Below are 20,514 nucleotides of genomic sequence, written 5' to 3'. Positions count from 1 at the left end.
AGAAAAAGTCACAACCCGACCTGCTGAAGTTTAGAATTAAAAAAAGTAGAAAAGATACTTTACAAAATACAATGAATTTCTCTCCTTATTTACATTATAGAAGGGGGCGGGGGAGTTTCCTGTACAGCATATCCTGAATATATACAGAGAAATCTCATTTCCAAGAAGAGATCAACATTGCACAGAGGAAAGAGTTTCCTTGGCTTTTAAAGTGCCCAGAGGATCTAGACTACAGCTCTCCCGACCGGCCGACTCTGGACGTTCGCTTCCTTTTGCTAAATCTGTTTAATTAGGCAGCCCAGTGAAGCTGCAGGTTTTTCTTTCCTTCCAGAGGTCACTTCCGATTGCTCCGGGATCGGAGCGGAAGGGAGGGAAAGAGCTGCGTTTCGGACCGGATTCCTCCCGAGACAGTTTGCACGGTTGCGTGGGGGTAGGGGCGGGTCTTCGAACACGCGCGTGCGCAGAGCCGAAGATTGAGGCTGCGCAGGGACGGCGTTCGCACCAGGCGAGGGCATTTTGCTGTGGAGGACGGGTCTCCCCACCTCAGCCCCCCGGAGAACGATCCACTGGCAAGAGAGACTAAACAAAAGCATTAGGATTGCATGGGCCCCTGCCCGGCACGCTATGGAGAAGCTGTCCAGCGGCCGGCCGTCTTACCCGCTTCTGTCTGCGGAGGTGCGGGGGGGCCGGGGCGAGGCCGGCAGCACAGAGTGAGCCGCCATTACCCTTTGGCTGCGATTAGAGGGGGTTTGGAGGAGTGGGCTGGGTTAGAAGTTGGCCAGGACTGCTAAGCTCTGCCTGCAGTCAATCTTGGATGCGTCGCTGCTTGTGTACACAAGAGCCAGAGCGGCCAGGAAGAGCTGGCACTCCTCGGCCGTCTCGAAGGCCAGCTCTGACTGAACGTAGGAGACGGGGAGCACCGGGCGGAAACTGAAGGAAACAAAATGAAACAAATAAACAAAACCCACCACAGAACGGGGGGAAAGTGCAACGGGAGGCAGTTTGGGACAAGCACAAATTCAAGAGCCACTTTCCGGACCTCAGCGGAGGGGGAGGTCGGGGGGGAGAGGAAGAGAAGTAGCCAGTGCAACCTGCACCCCAGATCTGCCCCCAAGCGGCCTGCCCCCTCAGATCTACATTCCAAACCACTAACCTCCCTACAAGTGGCCTTCTCCTCTAGATCTGCCCCTCACCCAACACCCTGCCCGCCCGGTCCACCCCCACGTGTCCTGTCCCCTCTCTCAATATCTGCCCCACTAGATCTGCCTTCCATGCCTCCCCCAAGCAGCCTGCCCCACTAGATCTGACCCCTATAATGCCCCTCCTGGACCTGACCCTCAAGTAGCCTGCATGCGCACTAACATAAGAGCGGCCAGACTGGGTCAGACCAACAGTCCATCCAGCCCGGTGTCCTGTCTGCCCACAGTGGCCAGTGCCAGATGCCCCAGAGAGGGAACACAACAGGGAATCCTCACATGATCCCTCCCCTGTCACCCACCTCCAGACAAACAGAGGCCAGGGACACCATTCCTGCCACCCTAACTAATAGCCATTGATGGACCTAACCTCCAGGAACCTATCCAGCTCTTTTTTGAACCCTGTTTACGTTCTAACCTTCACCACATCCTCTGGCGAGGAGTTCCACAGGTTGACAATCCCACTCCCAAAGCTTGGATTCCATTCCCTTCCCAGATTGGACCCCCAAGCAGCACTCCCCCCAACTGAGCTCAAACCCAAAAGGGCTCCGAACCACTAGTGCTCCCACCTCCCAGCACCTACCCGCATCCCAGGTCAAGCAGTGGGGAGCAGATCCACCCACGCTCTTCAGGGGGCTGCCCCCCACACTCCTAAGAGGCAGCATGAGGCCCCTTGTTTCAAGAGCAGGGAAGGTAGCTGCTATCAGGGGCAACCGGACTCTCCATGGAGCAGGGAGACTCTTATGGTGGCCCCAAGCCGCTGGCCTCCCTCTCTAGCTTTGCCTCCTCACCCCCACAGGAAGCTTGCCTCCATCCCCTTTGGCAGCAGCCCGGCCCCTCTAAGTGACAGCGCCGGGCCGGAGCGGGGAGGCAGCCCAACCCCCCGCACTCCCTGTGCTGGAAGGGAAACACCGGCGCTTTCCGAACCAGCTGGGAGAAGGGTTCAGATCTGAACTCTGGGGCCACCCTGATCCTGATCTGGGGGGCTGGAGCTGCCAAGCCAGTGAGGCTCCTCCCCCCCAAGTCTCCTCTGGGGGCTATAGCACAGGACCTTGGAGCTGCCTTCCTGTGAATTAATCCTGCCCCCTCCACCATCCGGAAGGTTTGCTGCCAGGCTGCAATCCCCACCCGTCCCACGAAGGTGCTAGCAGCAGCCTTAGCCCATGCACAGCAGGCCGGCCCCAGCTCCCCGCTTCGGAGCGGAGGCAGAATCTGGGCACGGAGCCGACGAGTCACCTACAGGGCCCTCCGCTGCACCCTGGCTCGGTTCTACTTACCTGCCGCAGGGAGACGGCTGGTTAAGATGACGGGTGACCTCCCCCGCCCCCCACCAAGTTAGGCTGCCCCCCCACCCAATCAGGATCCTTCCTACCCCCGCCCTAGCTGGGCCAATCAGATCCAGCTGTACTGTCAGCTGGAGAGGTGACTGGCTGTGCCCCCATTCCGCCAGCAGGGGGCGGGTTAGAGGGCGGGGCGCCCTCCCGGCCTGACATACGTTTTGATCATGGCTTTGAGGGCCGCCTTCCTCTCCCGCTCGGCGAACTTGTCGATGAGGTAGCCAGACATGCACGGCGCCTGGCGGTAGAGCCCAAAGAAGCGGTGGTAGTTGGACAGGGCCCAGGCGGCGCGCAAGGACAGCGCGTGGCCCACGCAGGGGTCTGCCTTCAGCTCCTTGGTCAGGTAGGCCAGCTCCGTGGTGATGTCTGCAGGAGAGGGGAAGGGGGGGGTTATTGTGGCTGGCCCCAGGCTCCCCCCACAGGCCCACTCCCTGCCCTGGGGGCGTGGCAGAGTGGGTCCCGGCTGAGGATGTGAAACGGTGGTTATCTGGCTAGTGGCGGTGCCGATACAATTCGTACGGACCGCACGCTCGGTCCAGAAGGGCCGCTCTCCGGAGCCGCAGTGGGGGAGTCCCAGGAGCCAGCTCGAGCTGGGACTGAGCATTTTAAATGGAGTGAGAGGAGAGCCGCCGGGCTCTTCCGCATTTTAAATGCAGAGACGCAGCGTCCCGGACCAGCACAAGCTGGGACTCCTTGGTCCCGGCTCGCACTAGCCAGCCCAGGCTGCCGCAAACAGGGGCTGCTGCTGGAGCAGCTTCCACCCACCATGGGCTTCCCCTATCTGTCCCCCTACCCCCACCCCCACCGAATCCTTGAGGAACCCTTCACAGCTCACCGTAAGGCACCAGACTGGACCAGGGTGATGGGGGGGCACTTACATGGGCAGCCACTCTAGGCACAGCTCTCTGGGCAAGGGTAGGACTTGAGGGACCCCACCCCAGTGCCAGGCAGCCCCCCTATGGCCAAGGGCGAGGTTGGGGGTGGGGGACACTGCTGAGGCAGAACCTCCATTGTTAGGGAAGAAGGGAGTCCGCCCCCACTCACCGCCCGAGTTCTTGGTGAAGATGTAATAGAGGATGCGGTAGGCGGTGAATTCCCCCACGTTGCCTGGCAGGTTCTCGGCATAGAGAGACTTGAGCTGGGTCTGGCATTGGTTGAATTCCTCGTGGTCTCCCTGGGAAGAGATGGGAATTCCTATTGGTGGGGCGGTGAGAACTCAGGGGTCCCGGCTTCCAGCCCCCACTGCTCTAACCACTAGATCCTACTCCCCCCCCCCCCCAACAGCTGGGGATAGAACCCAGGAGTCCCACCGACTGCTCAAGCTCACTTGTCCGTTTTGCACCCCCCCCCCCGACCTCTGGCCCATTCTACTTCACCTCCCCCCCCCCCCCCACGCAGGGGGTTTCTGACACAGCCGGTCCCCCCCAACTCCCGACAGCTCCCTCCAGCAACCCAGCTCCTCCTCACCTTCTCCAGCGCTATCCGGGCGTGGGTCTCATACACCTCCACCGTGAACTCCGTGCGGATGCCCTGTACCTGCACGGGGCAGAGGAGAGGGGTCACTTTGGGAGCCCCACGGGACGGTCTACCACCTGCGTTATCAGGCCAGGTTCAATCCCAACTCCCCTTGCAGCGAGCACCCTGCCACCAGATGGTCCCGCAGAGCCGCTTCTCCTGTGCCGAGCGCGGAAGTCGGGGGTGGGGGGGCTCCTGGTAACCTGGCTGATGGAGCAGCTTCCGCCCGATAGTTCTGGCCAGCTGCTCCATTGGCCACAGCCGCCAACAGAGCAAAGCAGCTGCACTCAGCAGCCCCCGAGAGCGAGGAGTTAACCCTGGGGAGCCGAGGGCCGGGAGGAAGAGGCTGAACACACAACAGTGATGCGGTAACGCAGGAGACCACCTGCCCTGGAAGTGACAACTCCTCTCCCAACTCAAGACAGGAAGTGGCTGGGGTGTCACAGCCAGCGAGGGGTACAGCTGGACAGAGGACCCAGGGGTGCCGGCTCTCAGCCCCTCTGCTCTAACCACTGGACCCCAGTCTCCCCCCCGCAGTCCCAAGCTGCACCGTATCTAGCCACGTGGGGCCTGTCTATCCGGCGGAGCTGACCGACCCGACGACAGCAGGACTCCGATCTGGGAGCCATTCGCTCTGCTTGCAAAGCGGCTGGATCCCCCCGCAAAGGAGCCCTTTGAGGACACTAGAGATGCACAGTCTTAAGGAGGGGCCTCTGCCCAGACCCGGTTTGCAGTTCAGCCCTCCCCCCCCCGGGCTCCCCCCACGGCTGCCTGCGACCGGGAGAGGGGCAGGCAGCTCACCGTGAGATCCTGCCGGATGGATTTCATCTGCTCGCACGCAAAGGCGTAATCCTGCTTCTCCTTCCAGTGCGACTTCACCATGGAAAGGGATTTCTTCAGCACCTGGGGAGGCAGAGGGCCGGGTCAGCAGGGGACAGAAGTGGCTGTGTCCTCGCTGGAAAGGATGGGTCAGAGCCCCGGCTCGTCACAGGGAGCAGTGTGCCGGGCCCAGGGCTTCGTGCGACAGCAGGCTGGCCGCAGGCTGATCGGTGCTTTGCATGGGTTGCCTTTGGGGGAGGCACATAGTGCGAGCGGCTGCCCAGACCCCAATCCAACCTCAGCCCCCCCCCCCCATGGGCTGCCCCCAGCTGAGATCTGGGGCCCACCACCGCCCTCTCCCTCCCCATACAGATCCCACCCAGACCCGGGATGCTGTTGCACTCCCTGACCTAAGCCAACCCCCTCAGGGCTCCCTGGGACACCAGACCCCCCCCGCCCCTCCGGCTCCGACACAAACCTGCCAGGCAAAATTAGGGGCTCCCCGTCACGCTGCCCAGGCCACAGCTTAGACCAGAGGCCCAGCGTCCGGATGTGGCCTAGACAGAGTCCCCCATGCTGGAGAACTGCACAAAGCCTGGGAGGGGAAACTGAGGCCGGGAGCAGGGAAGTAATTTGCCCCCTCAGGCATGCTGGACCCAATCGGGTGCACGGTCCCTGCCAGAGATTAGCTCCTCCCCTTGCCCGGTGCCCCTGTAGCTGTGGTCCGAGCTGGGGTCCCAGCCTGCGGGAGGCTCGGGGCGGCTGGCTGGCACTCACCGGGACGGGCCGGACGGTGGAGGGGTCCGGGGCGCAGGTGAGCCGCAGGTAGTGCTTGGTGATCTCCTGACAGGTGCCCAGGATCTTCAGCTCGTTCCAGTCCAGGCTCTCCGAGCCGGCGGGGTCCAGGCTGTTGATGGACAGGATGAGGGGCTCCAGGCGCAGCTTCTTGGCGTGGCCGTGCTGGAAGCGGGCCGCCCGCCGCTGCTTCTTGAACTCCTTCTCGGGGTCCTCGTAGTCCATGGCGTTCCGCCGGCGGTTGCGCTTCGAGGGGCCCTGGTCGTGCCTGAAAGGGACACGCGGGCGGCTCAGCTCAGCAGCCGGGGGACAGTGGACTCGCACAGGGTCAGAACCCAGGAGTCCTGGTGCCCGCCCCCGACCACTAGAGCACCCCCCTCCCAGAGCCGGTCCAGAACCCAGGAGTCCTAATGACCCCCCCCCCCGACCACTAGAGCACCCCCCTCCCAGAGCCGGTCCAGAACCCAGGAGTCCTAATGACCCCCCCCCCCGACCACTAGAGCACCCCCCTCCCAGAGCCGGTCCAGAACCCAGGAGTCCTAATGACCCCCCCCCCCCCGACCACTAGAGCACCCCCCTCCCAGAGCCGGTCCAGAACCCAGGAGTCCTAATGACCCCCCCCCCCGACCACTAGAGCACCCCCCTCCCAGAGCCGGTCCAGAACCCAGGAGTCCTAGTGCCCCCCCCCGATCACTAGAGCACCCCCCTTCCAGAGCTGGTCCGCGCATCGAGGTTCTATCCTTGCTTCTTTGCACAGCCACAGCTTAGCCCCCAAGTGCCTCATTAACTAAGCCCCCTCCCCACCCCGCTTCCTGCCCGTACCTTTTACCCCTCTGCATCCTCATCCGGCCCCGCTCCATGTGTCCCCCTCGGCCCCGGTTTTTCGGCACGTTCCTGCGGTTGGCCACACGACTCTCGTTGCCCGAGTAGGAGCTGTCGGAGTCCGAATGGGAATCGCTGCCGAAAGAGGCACAGTTAGTGGGCAGCCTCTCGGCCCTGCCCCCAGCAACCCTGGGGCCCCTCCCCTGAAATCTGGCAGGGGCTAAGGGCTCTTCCCCAGCGCCTGCCCCCATTCTCCTGGTAGGGGGGGAGCGAGGACCCCTCAGGAGGAGAAGCTCAGGGCTGCTCGCAGAGCTGTGGGCTCAGGCTCTCTGCAGACTCAGGCAGTCGCACTTGGATCCCATTTCCAATATGGTCTCCCCTCCCGTCCGGGCAGCGGGTTAACTTGGTTTCTGACGCCCTGTGGGGGGCCCGGGGGCTGAGCTGGGCTGGGGACAGGGCCGCCAGCTTGGCTGGGCCCCTTAGTCCCACGTTTAACACCATCAGGTCCTCAGAGTCTAGCGAGGGCTCCCTGATCTCAGCCCCCTTGCACCCTGGCATGAGTAACGGCTCCCCGAGGCCCGGCTGGGCAGGCCTGGCCCTAATGCCCCTACCTGCGCCGGAAGCGGCGGCCGGGCGAGCGTGAGGACGAGCGGGAGCGGGACCCGGCGCTGGAGGACGAGCTGTTCTCCTTCATGAAGACGTTGCGGTTCCCGAATTTGGTGGGGAAGCTGCTGCTGCCTCGGGCCCGCCCGGCCCCGCCGCCCCCCCCACGCTGGGACTGGGAGCCTATCGCGCTGCCCGCCCCGCTGCCCCTCTGCTGCTGCTGCTGCTGCTGCTGCGACAGGCCGGAGGGCACGGAGCCCCGGGGGGCATGGAGAGAAGACACCTCCCAGCGCTTCTTCTTGGGGCTCTCCGCCATGCTGTCCCTGCCCAGGCTGGAGGGGAGAGCGGGTGTTATGAGACAGGCCGCCGGGCGTCAGAGCATCACTGGCGTTCGCTGAGGGAGCCTCAGCCACCAGCTCTTCCCTGAGCCGGGAAGACCCCACAAATCCCGACTCAGCCCCCTCCCGACCCCCGTCCCGCCGGCAGGGGGGCTCACCCCGGCAGCGGCTCCCTGCTCCAGTCGATGGTGTAGGCCGTGCCGTCCTGCAGCCTGGCTTGCAGCACCTCCTTCAGCAGCTTCTCCGTCCGGTCCTTGTCCTCCTCCGACTCGCAGGCGGTGAAGCAGCGCTGCACGTACTCCTTCATGTCCTGGGGCCAGTCCTCCGGCTTGCCAGCCGACGAGCTGCGGGAAGGACAATGAAAGCCGGACGTTAGAGGCCTGGCACGAGCCACTGAAGGAGGGTTTGGGATGGGAGAGAAAGGCCTGCGGTCCAAGGCGTAGACCGATCCCCAGCTGATGGGCAAACCAGGGACAGACCAGTTAGGTGTTTCCAGAAGACACAGGAAGTATTGACGCCATTGGACAAGCCCCCTGCTGAAATCCTGCGTCCCATTTGATGCCCCCATGGATTTCCCGTCCCCTCCCATAGATTCCACAGCCGGAAGGCACCTTTGGACTGAGAACTCCCTGGAAATAACTCCAGGAAGAGGAATCCAAGTCAGACCGGGGGCTGAGACGAGTTACTAGGACAATCAGAGGGGAGGAGAGCTGGCCCACAGAGTTCAGGGGCAGCGGTGGGATTCTATTTCGGAGCGCTCACTCCCCGCCCTGCACGGCCTCTGCCTTCGCCGGTGGGCCCCAGGCGTGACGGACGGACGGCGCGGCCGGGCAGCGAGACACGTACCCTTGGTTGTGATGTTTCTCCGAGTTCTGCTGCGGCCCAAAGTTGCTGTGCTGGTCTGAGGCACCAAAGTTCTGGTTCGTTAGCACAAAGGGGCGTTTCTGGATGTTGAATTTCAGGCCGCCGGCTCCAGGGGCGTCTGTGGAGACCAGAGAGAGGTTTACTGGATAGCTCGAAGCAGGAAGGGAATTCTGAGTTTACTGAATCCTTGGGCTAGAGGGACTCACTTGAGAAGACACCCCCAAACTACATTTGATTTAAGCCAAACACACACCCTCTCTCCGATTTTACTTGGAACCCTCTCCTTCAATTCCTGTCTGGAACAGCTATGTCGTCTTTGTCGTGCTGATGCCAGAACACATACCCTATCCCTGCGGAACCCCGGTATAAACAGCCCTGCATCCCACCCCAGAAGTGGCTGCATCAGCTGAAGGACCCCGGAAAGCCAGTTCCGTGCCCCACCCCAGGGGACTGCATTCAAGCACAGGGCAAGCAACCCTGAGGTCTCCGAGGGGAGGGGAAGGCTTGGCTTGGAGAAGGCAGAAGGCGAACATGTATTATGCCCCTTAGAGGAAAGTCTCCACCGCAGAGCGCCCCCCTGTGGTGGGGAGGGGAATTTCCACCGTTTTACAGACAAGGGAATGAGTCCGAGGCGGGGCTACGGGTTTGTGATGTCTGTTTCTTAGCACACATGCGCATCGCCAGACTCCACAAGTGAGGCCGGGCCCCCACGACTCTCTCATCCGCCCCCAGCAAAGGGTGAGCGACGGGAACCATGTCAAGAGCTGGCGCGCTGCAGGACAGCTTTGTGCTGCCAGCTGGTCCGAGTCAGCGGCGCGAGCAGACGCGAGGACCGGAGCCGGCGAGTGACATGGCATTCTTACTCGGGATGTTAACGGTTAACCGGTAAGTCTCACCCTTAACAGGCGAGGCTTACCAGTTATGATTAACCGGTGGGGGCTGGGGCAGTCCCCCACCCGCCCTGGGCAAGGGGCTTCTCCAACCCTGCAGGGCGTACTGTGGGTAGGGTCGGAGCAGCCTTTGTCCGCAGTTGGCGGCACCCGCTCTAGCCATCCCTCATGCAGTCGGTTAACGGGTTAAACGTAACACGTAGCCAGTTAACTAATGAAACGGGATCGTACATCTCTCCTTGTGACAGTCATTCATGAGAGCCGTGCGCCAAGAGCTGGCTACGGGCGGTGACCATGAACCCGGGAGAGCCAAGCACCCGTCTCCCTGTTCCAGCCCTCTTCCTGCTTTAACCCCCAGAGCCGGGCACAGAACCTGCAAGTCTTAGCTGCCTGCTCAAACCACTAGTCTGCACTTTGCTGCCTTCCCGCCCCCTTCCCCCTGTTCTAACCCACCAGACTGAGCACCCAGGAGTCCTAGTTCCCAGCCCCACTCTAACCCGGGCCAGACTCACGTTTCATGCGGTTCCACAGCTGCTGCCCCTTCTTGGGCTTGGGCCCCTCGGCGTAGGCATGCTGGTTGTAGGAGGCACCCGAGTTCTGCTGCAGGTGCTGGTTCCCGGACGGGCTGCCCTGCTGCTGGCCCATGCTGCCCATGGGGTGGCCGGCATGCTGCGGAGGTGGCTGAGGTGGGTTGGAGGCGGCCATCTGCTGCTGCTGGTTGGGGTAGCCCATGCCGTCCTCCATGCCAGGCACTGGGGGCTGGAAGGGAGAGACAGACACGCTCAGCGGAAAGTGGCACATGCCTGCCCTAGACAGGCGTCAAGGCCCAGTGAGAAGCAGATGAGTAGATAAACTGTGCCCCCCCATTCCAGATGGGCCGGGTGGGAGGGGGGGAGGAGAGAACAGCCTGTTGTCTTAAGAATCGGGGCAGCCAAGGGTTACAAAGCCCTGACTCAAGAAAAGTCTGTCGCTCAGTTTCTTGCCTGCTGTCACACAACCAGTAGTTAGCAGTGCTGACACTCGGCCCCTACCTGTTACGGCTCCTTCCTCACTCTGGCACGATACATGCAGGAGTGGTGGCCAGCAATTACCCCAAAACCTTATCTACCAGGCTTTGGTATAAAACTTCCCCCCAAAATCTTAAAAACCTAGATTTTGGGAATAAGACTTCCGCTGCCACCACCCAAATTAAAAAAGAAACCAGGGGAGAGACCATTTGGGAAAATCGCACCCCTAAAGTAAAAAGCAGGACACTACCATCAACCAAAAGGAAAAGAGAAAACTTTTATTAGCACCACAACATTCCAGATGGAACCTCCATGGGCCTAGAACTTAGTTACAAAGAAAAGCCGAACATCTTTTAAAAAGTGCACAGGCAGCAGATCCCTACCCAAACCATAACACAATGAAACCTAATGGATTTATCTAAACTTTACCCCACTTACAGAAAGTGAAGGAAGAGTCTTTTCTTGGAGGGAGACATAGTGTCTGTCCCCCTCAATAGCTGGAGAGAACTGCCCAGAACAAAGGAGGGAAAAACCAAAATTCCTTGGTCCCAGTTTGAAATTCCTACCTACACTCCTATTGGCTACTCCACCTGGCTAGGTAAAGGACATAGTTAACCCGAGTCCCCAGGCTGCTGGCTAACCCTCATGATCATAATACGACCCCACCCCATTTCCAGAGCTGGGAGATAGCACCCAGTCCCTCCTGCTTTAGCCACTAGACCCCACGCCCCTCCCACAGCCGGGGAAAGTCCCAGATCCCAGCCCCTCGCTATAACATTCTTGCCAAGATCTTCACACAGAACCCAGTCAGCTCTCACTCCTGGCCCCTACTGCCCCAACCCTCAGGGATCCTTGTGCCAAAGCCTCTTCTAACCACTAGCCCACAATCCTGATGCGAATCCTGGCCCCAGGGGGAGCAGAGAAGCGAGCGCGGTCCAGAAGGCCTGGCAGCAGGACCCCTGAGCATTCAGACCTACCTGATTCATGTTCCCTTGGTGCTGGCCCGGAGCTGGCGGCTGCTGGGCTGCCGAAGAGGAATACGACCCTGCGACCCCATATTGGCCGGGGAAGCTGTAGCCTGGGTAGACATTCTGCAGAGACGAGCCAAGCCCCACAGAGCCGCATCAGTGCACTGCACTTTGCAAGTGTTTAACAAATGCTGGCTAAACCCCCTCCCCCCCCCCATCACCCCTGCCATTAAAATCCCCCCCCCCCCCCCAAGCACCTCCCATTGGCTGCTCCCCACCCCAGCTCTTGCCAAGAGATCCCGAACACAGGGCAGTGGGTAAATCGCTCACCATTGGGTAACAGTAATTGTAGGGATATCCGAAGTTGTACGGCTGGTACCACTGGTAATACTGCTGCAGCGCGTTTGGGTCTCCTTGCTGGGATGCATACTGCAGAGAAACATACAGGAGCATCACAACGGGCGGTGAGAAGGGAGCATGACCTGGACCTGAGCCCCACTAGTCCCCCACTGGCTATCCCAGTGTGCACCGCACCAGGTAGCAGACAGCAGCAAACCAGGTTTTTCCCAGCATGCACCGACATACAAGAAGGTCGTGCGGGCACATAACAAGACTGAGTTTAAAACCAGCATGTGGACACAACCCAACCTCTTCGGCCAACAGAGCAGACGCTCACTGGGTGCCGGGACCATCTTTTCGTTCTGGGTTTGTACAGAAGCTCGCGCAACAGGGCTCGGCGCCTCGGCTGGGGCTTCCGAGGGCGGCAGCAGCGTAGAATAAATAAGAGCAAATAAGTATAATTGGCAGGGCATAAAATGTAGTCTGCTGAAGGGATCGACCAGATGGTGGCCCTGCCATGCTTGGCATTGGCCCTGCCCTCGAAAGCTTTAAAATCAAAATCTAAAGAGAGGCAGAGGAAGGGGACGGGAGAAGTGACTTCTCCAGATTCACCCGTCCAAGCCAGGTCTCCCACGGTCTAAGCCCATGCTCGGTTGACCAGCCCTCACTGCCCCGTAACGAACTAAGCGCAATGGCATGGAAATTCACGTTTTAACCCTTCTCTTGGGCACTGGGGCCAGGTAAGATTTCCCCGCATGCTGGTGCTCAGATGAGGACCCCATGAAAAAGCGGGGGGCCTGTTACCTGCGTATTAGCTGGTCCATTGTTGGAGGCCTTGCTGGTCCCAGAGGCAGCATTGGCTTTGCTGATACTAGCCAGCGCCTGCCTGGCTTTCTCCCACTCAGGGTTCTCATGCGCTGGCCCCTCCATGTTGTTCTCCCGGGTGGCGCTGTTCCCTAGATTGTACTGGGGAGCCCTGGATGGATCAAGAGAAAGCCGAGGGTTAAGCTTGGAGTCTGGGCACATGAATCCCTCTGCCCTGACTGCAAAGGTAAAGGTTAGCCAGATGCAGCCAGGGTTAAAGCAAGCTGCAGCTTAAGCTAGGTCTGAGCAGAAAGGAGGCAGGAGTGCCACCCAGAGGATAAACAGAGCCATTCTCTCTTCATTCATGTATTCGTGAGTCTCCCTGCTTCACACACCTTCACTCACCGCTGTGCCCCCTCCTCCACTCTAGGATCGCCTGCTAACACAGCGCAACCTCTTAGTCATCATATGACACTCACCATCTCTTAAGCACCGCACAATCTTAATGCGTCTACCCCCACAGCAGCCCCTCACCATCCTCATGCTACAGAGAGGAAACTGAGGCACAGAGAGGCGGGCGTGGGGGAAGGACCCCTAATCACTAGGTCCATGCTTCTCTGGAAGTCGTGTCTCCATCACCCCATAGTTAAATCCGATATGGAATCTGGCCTGCCCTGAAAGAGGTGCACTCTAACAAGCCACACCAGTCTCACCAGGGCTATTTCACAGACACAAACAAGCTTGCGCCTTTACAGGTGAGTCAGAGGGCAATGTTACAGTGTGCGTTGTGACTCTGGCCCCCTCCCCTGCATTTTATCCCTTAATCCACCAGCTTCCAGAGTTATTCTCTGCATCACACCTGAGTGGCTTTCAAATAACTGTCACTTTAGTTCTTTAAAAAAATAAAGGAGCCTCTAAAATAAAAAGAAAAAAGTAGCAACATGTTCCCCACTCCGAGATTACCCCGCTTATTTGAAGTTGTCCAATATTTAGCAAGCACCCAGGCTTAGAAAACACCCAGCTGAACTATGAAAACAACTCTGCAAAGTCATCTTGCTTGGCCAGGGAGAGGCTATTTTAAGGAAGTTGTCTAGACCGCCCCTGAACTGATCAGATTTCATGGCAATTGTGTGTCTCCTTCTGCTTCTAAGGCAAGCTCCTAAAGGGTTTGTGTTAGAAATTTGTGCCTTATCTACCCAGTTCTTTCCTGGAAGACTTCAGGGCTGACTGGAGAACAGGGTGGATAAAAATCAGATTTATAATTATTTAAATGTTAGTAAGATTTTCTTTAAAAAAAAGTTTAGAGTGAAATCTGAATTTAATACAAGATATGCCAGGCCTAAAGTAACTAAATACAATTTGTGACTTAACGAGCTTATATCAAGAAACCTCAGTGTGTTACAGCCTGCTTTTCTACATAAAGATGTTTTCCGCCAGATTCTAACTTTTTGTCACACTTCATATATATATGGCACAATAGTAGCACAAAAGCAAAATCTCATTCACCTTTTCTTAACATACTAAAAGTGTACAATTTAACAATCTGAAAATATGAAGCTCTATAACAGTTTAAATAAGTGTCTATAGCTATACTGTAACAAACCACTGTAAAGGTACTGTTATTTGTAAATCTACATTTTAATGGCTCTATCGACCAGTGAGAATACACCTGTCATAAGTACAAAATGAAAAAGTTAATTTAAAATCGAGGGTTTAACAGGAGGCATTCCAATTAGCGATTCCAATCATGATTTAGATTCAATCCCCCAGCTGGAGAACTGGCAGGATTATGACATCACAGGTATGGAGACAGTACAAAGGTTTGCATTCCGTTCTGTACACTTCCTGTTCTGCGTTTGCAAAGCGCCTAACGCAACAGGTCTCAAAGCAATGCAACCTGTTGCTTCACTTGTCACTGTAACTTGGTCTGACTGAAGTCAATGGGACTAAATGACATAAGGAGAGAGGGAAGATTGCCAGACAATCTCTCCATCACTGATACGACAGAGAACTGATTGTTAGGAGAAAAGATTTTGAGTCTTTATCCAACATGTCAGTCTCTGTCTGTCTCTCTGGTTTTGACCCACATTCCCTAGAACAAGGCAGCACAAAACCCAATGGCTGGAAGATAAAGCCAAACCAATTAGAAATGCAGCATTCCTCACAGACGGACAGACGGGGTTTGCTAATCTATGGCTCCCTTGCTTACCACATCAACCTTCCCCCTCCCCCCCCAAAAAAACATTGAGATTTACCTGATTAATGGCAAAACAGTTGCATATATCACAAAGACGAAAAAACAAAACCACCCTCAGTTTTCCTCCTGTCCCCAGCAATCTTTAAACCCTGCCACATTCTAGTAAGCAGCAAAATGATTCACACACAGTTCTGAAGCTTTTTAAAAAAAAGAACTAAAAATTGACACTTCCACCCCAAGAGGCCCAATCCCGCAATGAGCTCATCATGGGCCCCTCCAACAAAGTTGACAGGGGACCCGCGTGGGCCAAATGGTCTTGCCTGTGAAGAATCTGTTGCAGGACTGGAAGTCAGAACTTTACCGTGCTAAACCCAGCACACAAATCATGAATATTACACTCAGTACCAAAGTCGATCAAATAACGTATTAGACTAACATTAATTTGACAGATTCTCCTACTAAGGCTAAGCCCTTCACTTAAATGTTTTTGACAGAAAAACCTCCCCCTAAAATAAAGTGGTCTGTGGATTTCACCTAAAAGGTTTGTATGGCCATTCTTGATGAGCCTTTTAATCTGCTTCTGGTTTATAGTCATTCTGATTGGCTCTTTCAGATGCGTGCTCAGGCTTTTATCCCCACACCATTAGTGCTAAAACACACTTCAACATACAGAAGCATTTAAAGGATGTTCATCCAGCTACACTACTCACACCGGACATATAGAAGCAGCTTAGGTGCAGCAGTTTAAAGGCTTGTTTACAGACAAAAGCTTTGATACCAGTATAATTTATGTTAAATTGTGGTTATTTGGCTAATTATGTAGTCGACACCATTTGTTGATAAGGGAGCGGCTCTGCAGAGCTGCAGTGGGGGTAGCTCTTGTGCCTGCTGGGGCTCTGCATTTTAAACAGTAAGAGCTGCCAGGCTCTTACATTTAGAAAACAGAGCCGCAGCGGTCCGGAGCCAGCATAAGCCAGGACTGCTCAATCCCAGCCCCAGGAGCCACCTGCACTTGAAATGTACAGGTGGCCCCCGACTTGCGATGCGATTGGTTCCTGGGGAATCGTTACAAGTCGGGGGCGTCATAACTTGAACCCTCATTTACAATAGGTGCCAAGCGCAGTTGTAAATGCTGGCCAAGGACTAAGTCGGGGTTCTTCAGCCCCTTCTGCACTTAAAAAAATGGTTGTAAGCACAGGGGGTCGTGACTCGGGCGGTCGGAAGTCGGGGCTTTCCTGTAGCAAGAGCCGCTGAGCCCTTATTGCATTTTAAATGCAGAGGCGCAGTGGTCCCGGATCGGTGTGAGCCGGGCCTGCTCGATCCCAGCTCGCTGCAGCCGCGAGCAGGGGCTGCTCCAGCAGCAGCCAGAGCAGCCTCTGAAAGAGGCAGCAGTGGGGAGATAGGGGACAAGTGGCACTGCAGAGATGGTGCTTTTAAGCTGGTAACACCCAGCACCAGTTTGTTTCCCCTCCACCCTGTTGCTGCCTCTCATACAGAGGCAGTGAAGGAGGGAGAGCAAGTAGTGGAGTACTCCATTCAACTACCCAATAAGCTTATCCGGTAGTCGAGCAGTCGATACTTGCTTACATCCCTAATTAAAATCCAGCGCATAAATCTTCCCCAGAGTGGATGAAACTATCAAGGTGCTCATAAAAGTACAGATTATTCTCATGAGGGAAATCAGCTTTACTGGTAGGCTTTTATACTGGCCCAACTACGTCCACTCTAGAGGGGTGTACTGGTATAACTATTTCAAAGCAATACCTCTAACTGAAAAAGCTATACTAGTACAAAGTCTGTGTGGCTTAACCCACTAGCCTACCCCCACACAACATTTCATCACCCCATTTTCAAATGCCTTAAAAATATGGGCTTGTCTATGGTGCAATAGAAAAAGAGTCCCCTGCAGCACAGATAAGTCTAGCCTTAAGGAGTAAAGAACCCTTCCAAGACATTTAAAATTACAGGTACAGGAGATGAGGGTGATTGCACTGCTACTAGCTGTTGCTTCAGAGGAAAGAGCACAGACAACCACAATGTACAGAGAACAAGGATCTGTTCCTGTCCCATCTGAGTCACTAGTTTATGCTCTGAAAAAGAAGATTCCTTTGTCACTATTTGGTGACATGCTGATCCAGCCTGCTGACTAAGACATGTGGCAGCCTGGGAGAATGAGAGCTTAGTTTGCTTTGGCCCATGAATCTGGGCTTTTGTCAAAGGAACGCCGTCATTGCTAGGGAGCCAATTCACTGCTCCCCTCTACTCCCCTTCCCCGCCAAAGTCAACCTGAAGCAGCAGCAGATTAACCAGCGACCTCTACAGCCCCCACCCAAGCACCCAAAATGCAATGATCACCATTCAGGAGATCGCTGGTCGCCTAGGTTGGTCGCCATCGTTCCGTCGCTGGAGGTGGAAAAGCTGGGATTATAGCAGTGGCCCCTGCGCCCGGCTCCGTAGACACACCGTGTGGGGTCGCCGGGTGCAAAGTCACAGCACCCCGAACAGTCTGTGCCTCCTGGGCGTATGGCCGGGCAGGAATCCAGGGGTGCCCCCCTTCGCTCTGTATCGGTGGGGGGGCGGCTCAGCCTCCTGGGTGCGGGCGGGCGAGAACTCGGGGGGCCCGGCCCCACGCTCCAGGGCAGGAAACAGGAGGCCCTTCGGGTCAGGATGGGGAGCGCTCGGCGGCTCCCCCTTGAGTCAGTCTTCTCGGGGGTACAGACCCGCTGCGGGGCCCCCACCTTCCCCTTGCGCCTCAGGCCCCGGTTACGGCCCCTCTCAGCCCCCCCCAACGTCCGCACCAGGCTCCCCTAGGCCGCGGCCTCCCCCCCCCCCGCAGCTTTTCAGCCCCCCCCGGCTCCTCCAAGCCTTAAGGGCCGGGCCCCTGCGAGCTTCAGCCCCGCGAGCGCCCCCCCCTCAGGGCCTCTCCTGCCCCCCCCCACACACACTCGGCCCCCCCCCCCCCGCCTCTCCTGCCCCCCCCCACCCCCTCGGCCCCCCCCCCCCGCCTCAGGGCCTCTCGTGCCCCCCCCGCCCCACCCCCCCCCCGCCCTCGTGCCCCCCCCCGCCTCGGGCCCCCCCCCCCGGCCTCTTGCCCCCCCCCGGGCCCCGCCTAGGCCCGGGGTCCGCTCGCGCCGCGCTCCCTCCGCTCTCCCAAGATGGCGGCGGCCTCCTGCTGCTGGAGGGGTTGGTGGTTTGTTTTTTTTTTTTTTTTTTTCTCTCCCGGCCTCGCGCGCGTCCTTCCGGGCCGCCTCGCGCCGCACGTCGCCGGACGCCCGCGGGAGACGCGGCGCAGAGACGGGGCGCGTGCGTGCGTGCGGGCGTGCGCCGGCGGGGTGACGTCAGGAGGCCGCGCGCTTCCACCCGCCCTTGCTAACCCCGGCGCGACCAATCGGCGGGGGAGGAGCTGGGCTCGGATTGGCGGGAGGCGGGCGCGCGGCGGGAGGGGCCGGAGAAGGGCGAAGAGGGCGGAGGCCCCAGGGAGGGATGGTGGCCGGCGAGGGTCAGGCCCCTTCAAAGGCGGAAGCAATCAAATGGGGGAGGGGGCTCTGGGCCAGGATTTCTGGGTTCTGCGCAGTCCGGGGAGGGGGGGCCTAGTGGTTAGTGAAGGGGAGCCAGAATTCCTGGGTTCTCTCCCAGGCTTGGGGGGAGCTGGGAGTCAGTGGTTAGAGCAGGGGGCTGGGAGCCAGGGGAAGAGGGGCTAGTGGTTAGAGCAGGGGGCTGGGAGCCAGGGGAGGGGGGGGCTAGTGGTTAGAGCAAGGGTCTGGGAGCCAGGGGAGGGGGGGGGGCTAGTGGTTAGAGCAAGGGTCTGGGAGCCAGGGGAGGGGGGGGGGCTAGTGGTTAGAGCAAGGGTCTGGGAGCCAGGGGAGGGGGGGCTAGTGGTTAGAGCAGGGGGCTGGGAGCCAGGGGAAGAGGGGCTAGTGGTTAGAGCAAGGGTCTGGGAGCCAGGGGAGGGGGGGCCAGGGGGCTGGGGAGGGGGGGGGCTAGTGGTTAGAGCAAGGGTCTGGGAGCCAGGGGAGGGGGGGCTAGTGGTTAGAGCAGGGGGCTGGGAGCCAGGGGAAGAGGGGCTAGTGGTTAGAGCAAGGGTCTGGGAGCCAGGGGAGGGGGGGCTAGTGGTTAGAGCAAGGGTCTGGGAGCCAGGGGAAGAGGGGCTAGTGGTTAGAGCAAGGGTCTGGGAGCCAGGGGAGGGGGGGCTAGTGGTTAGAGCAAGGGTCTGGGAGCCAGGGGAGGGGAGGGGGGGCTAGTGGTTAGAGCAAGGGTCTGGGAGCCAGGGGAGGGGGGGCTAGTGGTTAGAGCAAAGGTCTGGGAGCCAGGGGAGGGGGGGCTAGTGGTTAGAGCAAGGGTCTGGGAGCCAGGGGAGGGGGGGGCTAGTGGTTAGAGCAAGGGTCTGGGAGCCAGGGGAGGGGGGGGCTAGTGGTTAGAGCAAGGGTCTGGGAGCCAGGGGGGGCTAGTGGTTAGAGCAAAGGTCTGGGAGCCAGGGGAGGGGGGGGCTAGTGGTTAGAGCAAGGGTCTGGGAGCCAGGGGAAGAGGGGCTAGTGGTTAGAGCAAGGGTCTGGGAGCCAGGGGAGGGGGGGGGGCTAGTGGTTAGAGCAAGGGTCTGGAAGCCAGGAAAGGGGGGCTAGTGGTTAGAGCAAGGGTCTGGGAGCCAGGGGAGGGGGGGCTAGTGGTTAGAGCAGGGGGTTAGGAGCCAGAGGGGGGGGCTAGTGGTTAGAGCAGGGAGTTGGGAGCAAGAGAACGGGGTTAGAGTGGGGAGCCGGGGGGGAGGGGGCGGCTAGTGGTTAGAATGGGGACTGGGAGCCACGGGTGGGGGTGGGGGTGGCAGGCTAGTGGTTGGAGCCAGGGGAGGGGGGGCTAGTGGTTAGAGCAGGGGGGTTGGGAGCCAGGGGAGGAGGGGCTAGTGGTTAGAGCAGGGGGGTTAGGAGCCAGAGGAGGGGGGGCTAGTGGTTAGAGAGGGGAGCTGGGGAGGCTAGTGGTTAGAGCAGGGAGTTGGGAGCCAGAGAACGGGGTTAGAGTGGGGAGCCGGGGGGGGGCAGCTAGTGGTTAGAATGGGGACTGGGAGCCACAGGTGGGGGTGGCAGGTTAGTGGTTGGAGCCAGGGGAGGGGAGCTAGTGGTTAGAGCAGGGGGCTGGGAGCCGGGGGCTGGGGACTAGTAGTTAGAGCTGGGGGATGGTGTTTGGGAGCCAGGACTCATGATGGCCAGACTGGTGCCAGCCTTTCTCGAGTGGGCCTCCACTTAGCACTGACATGCTCATTGCTGGAAATCCAACCCTGCTCCCCTGGGTATCAGGAGGGCTCAGCTGGGTGCTGGGCTTATAACGCCCCTCCCCCCCCCTTGACTTTATGCAATAGTTGTCAGCATTAGCGTCACTTTGAATTTTTCTCCCCCTAAGATTTTGCTTCCTGCCTGTAAGAAAGTTTGCACGAGATCCATGACCCTGCCTGCAGGAATCTGCTCCTGCCCATCCCCGAGGCTGGTGAAACAGACAATCACAACACAAAGACGTTGCTAATTGCCCCGGCGCACCCTCCCGCCAACCTGGCTGGTCCCATCCGCTTGAATTCTGGAAGGAAATAAAACCAGCTGCCAACTTAAGAACATTTTTGCCTGGTCATGCGTATGTACAGGACACCAGCGTCTCTGCCTCCCTCGGGTGTGGATCTCCCCCTCCCTTGGGGGTGTGGAGCACAGTAGTTACATCTCAGCACTGTGGGGGGCAGAGCGAGGGGGCTCCTTGAGGGGGCTCACAGAGGGGGTCTAGTGCTTGGAGCACCTGGGGGATGGGGACCAGGGCTCCTGGGTTCTGTCCTCAGCTCTGGGAGGGGAACCGGTGGGAGTCAGGGTTCCTGGGTGTGATGGTGGCCAACCACCTACTACTTCCCCCCACCCCTCTAAGGAGTGTTAATGGTGGGGACCAGCCTCCTGTCCCCAGGGCAGCCCCCACTAGGGGACAAAAGGGCATTCAGGTTCTCGGATTGGCCTGACAGGACTGTGCTGAGACCACCTGATCTCCTTTCCTCTGGG

General features: G+C 58.6%; 1 protein-coding gene across 1 annotated transcript; it reads right to left on the bottom strand.

The window, feature by feature from the left end:
• Positions 1 to 40: 40 nt before the first annotated feature.
• LENG8 (leukocyte receptor cluster member 8) lies at positions 41 to 17,366 on the bottom strand. The gene is made up of 15 exons (XM_075917466.2): positions 16,850 to 17,366; positions 12,298 to 12,469; positions 11,485 to 11,583; positions 11,164 to 11,277; positions 9,692 to 9,938; positions 8,272 to 8,407; positions 7,584 to 7,769; positions 7,096 to 7,419; positions 6,485 to 6,619; positions 5,645 to 5,930; positions 4,850 to 4,951; positions 4,001 to 4,069; positions 3,578 to 3,707; positions 2,692 to 2,899; positions 41 to 930 (listed from the first exon to the last, which is right to left on the bottom strand). The coding sequence occupies exons 1-15, from the start codon at positions 16,885 to 16,887 to the stop codon at positions 768 to 770; spliced, it is 2,409 nt and encodes an 802-aa protein (XP_075773581.2). The 5' UTR covers positions 16,888 to 17,366; the 3' UTR covers positions 41 to 767.
• Between the last annotated feature and the right edge of the window lie 3,148 nt (positions 17,367 to 20,514).

This window comes from Pelodiscus sinensis, chromosome 18 (assembly GCF_052426305.1).
Source record: "Pelodiscus sinensis isolate ZL-2025 chromosome 18, ASM5242630v1, whole genome shotgun sequence".
Lineage (NCBI taxonomy): Eukaryota > Metazoa > Chordata > Testudines > Trionychidae > Pelodiscus > Pelodiscus sinensis.
The sequence above is the reverse complement of the archived record's forward strand: the minus strand, read 5'-3'. Positions and strand labels throughout refer to the sequence as shown.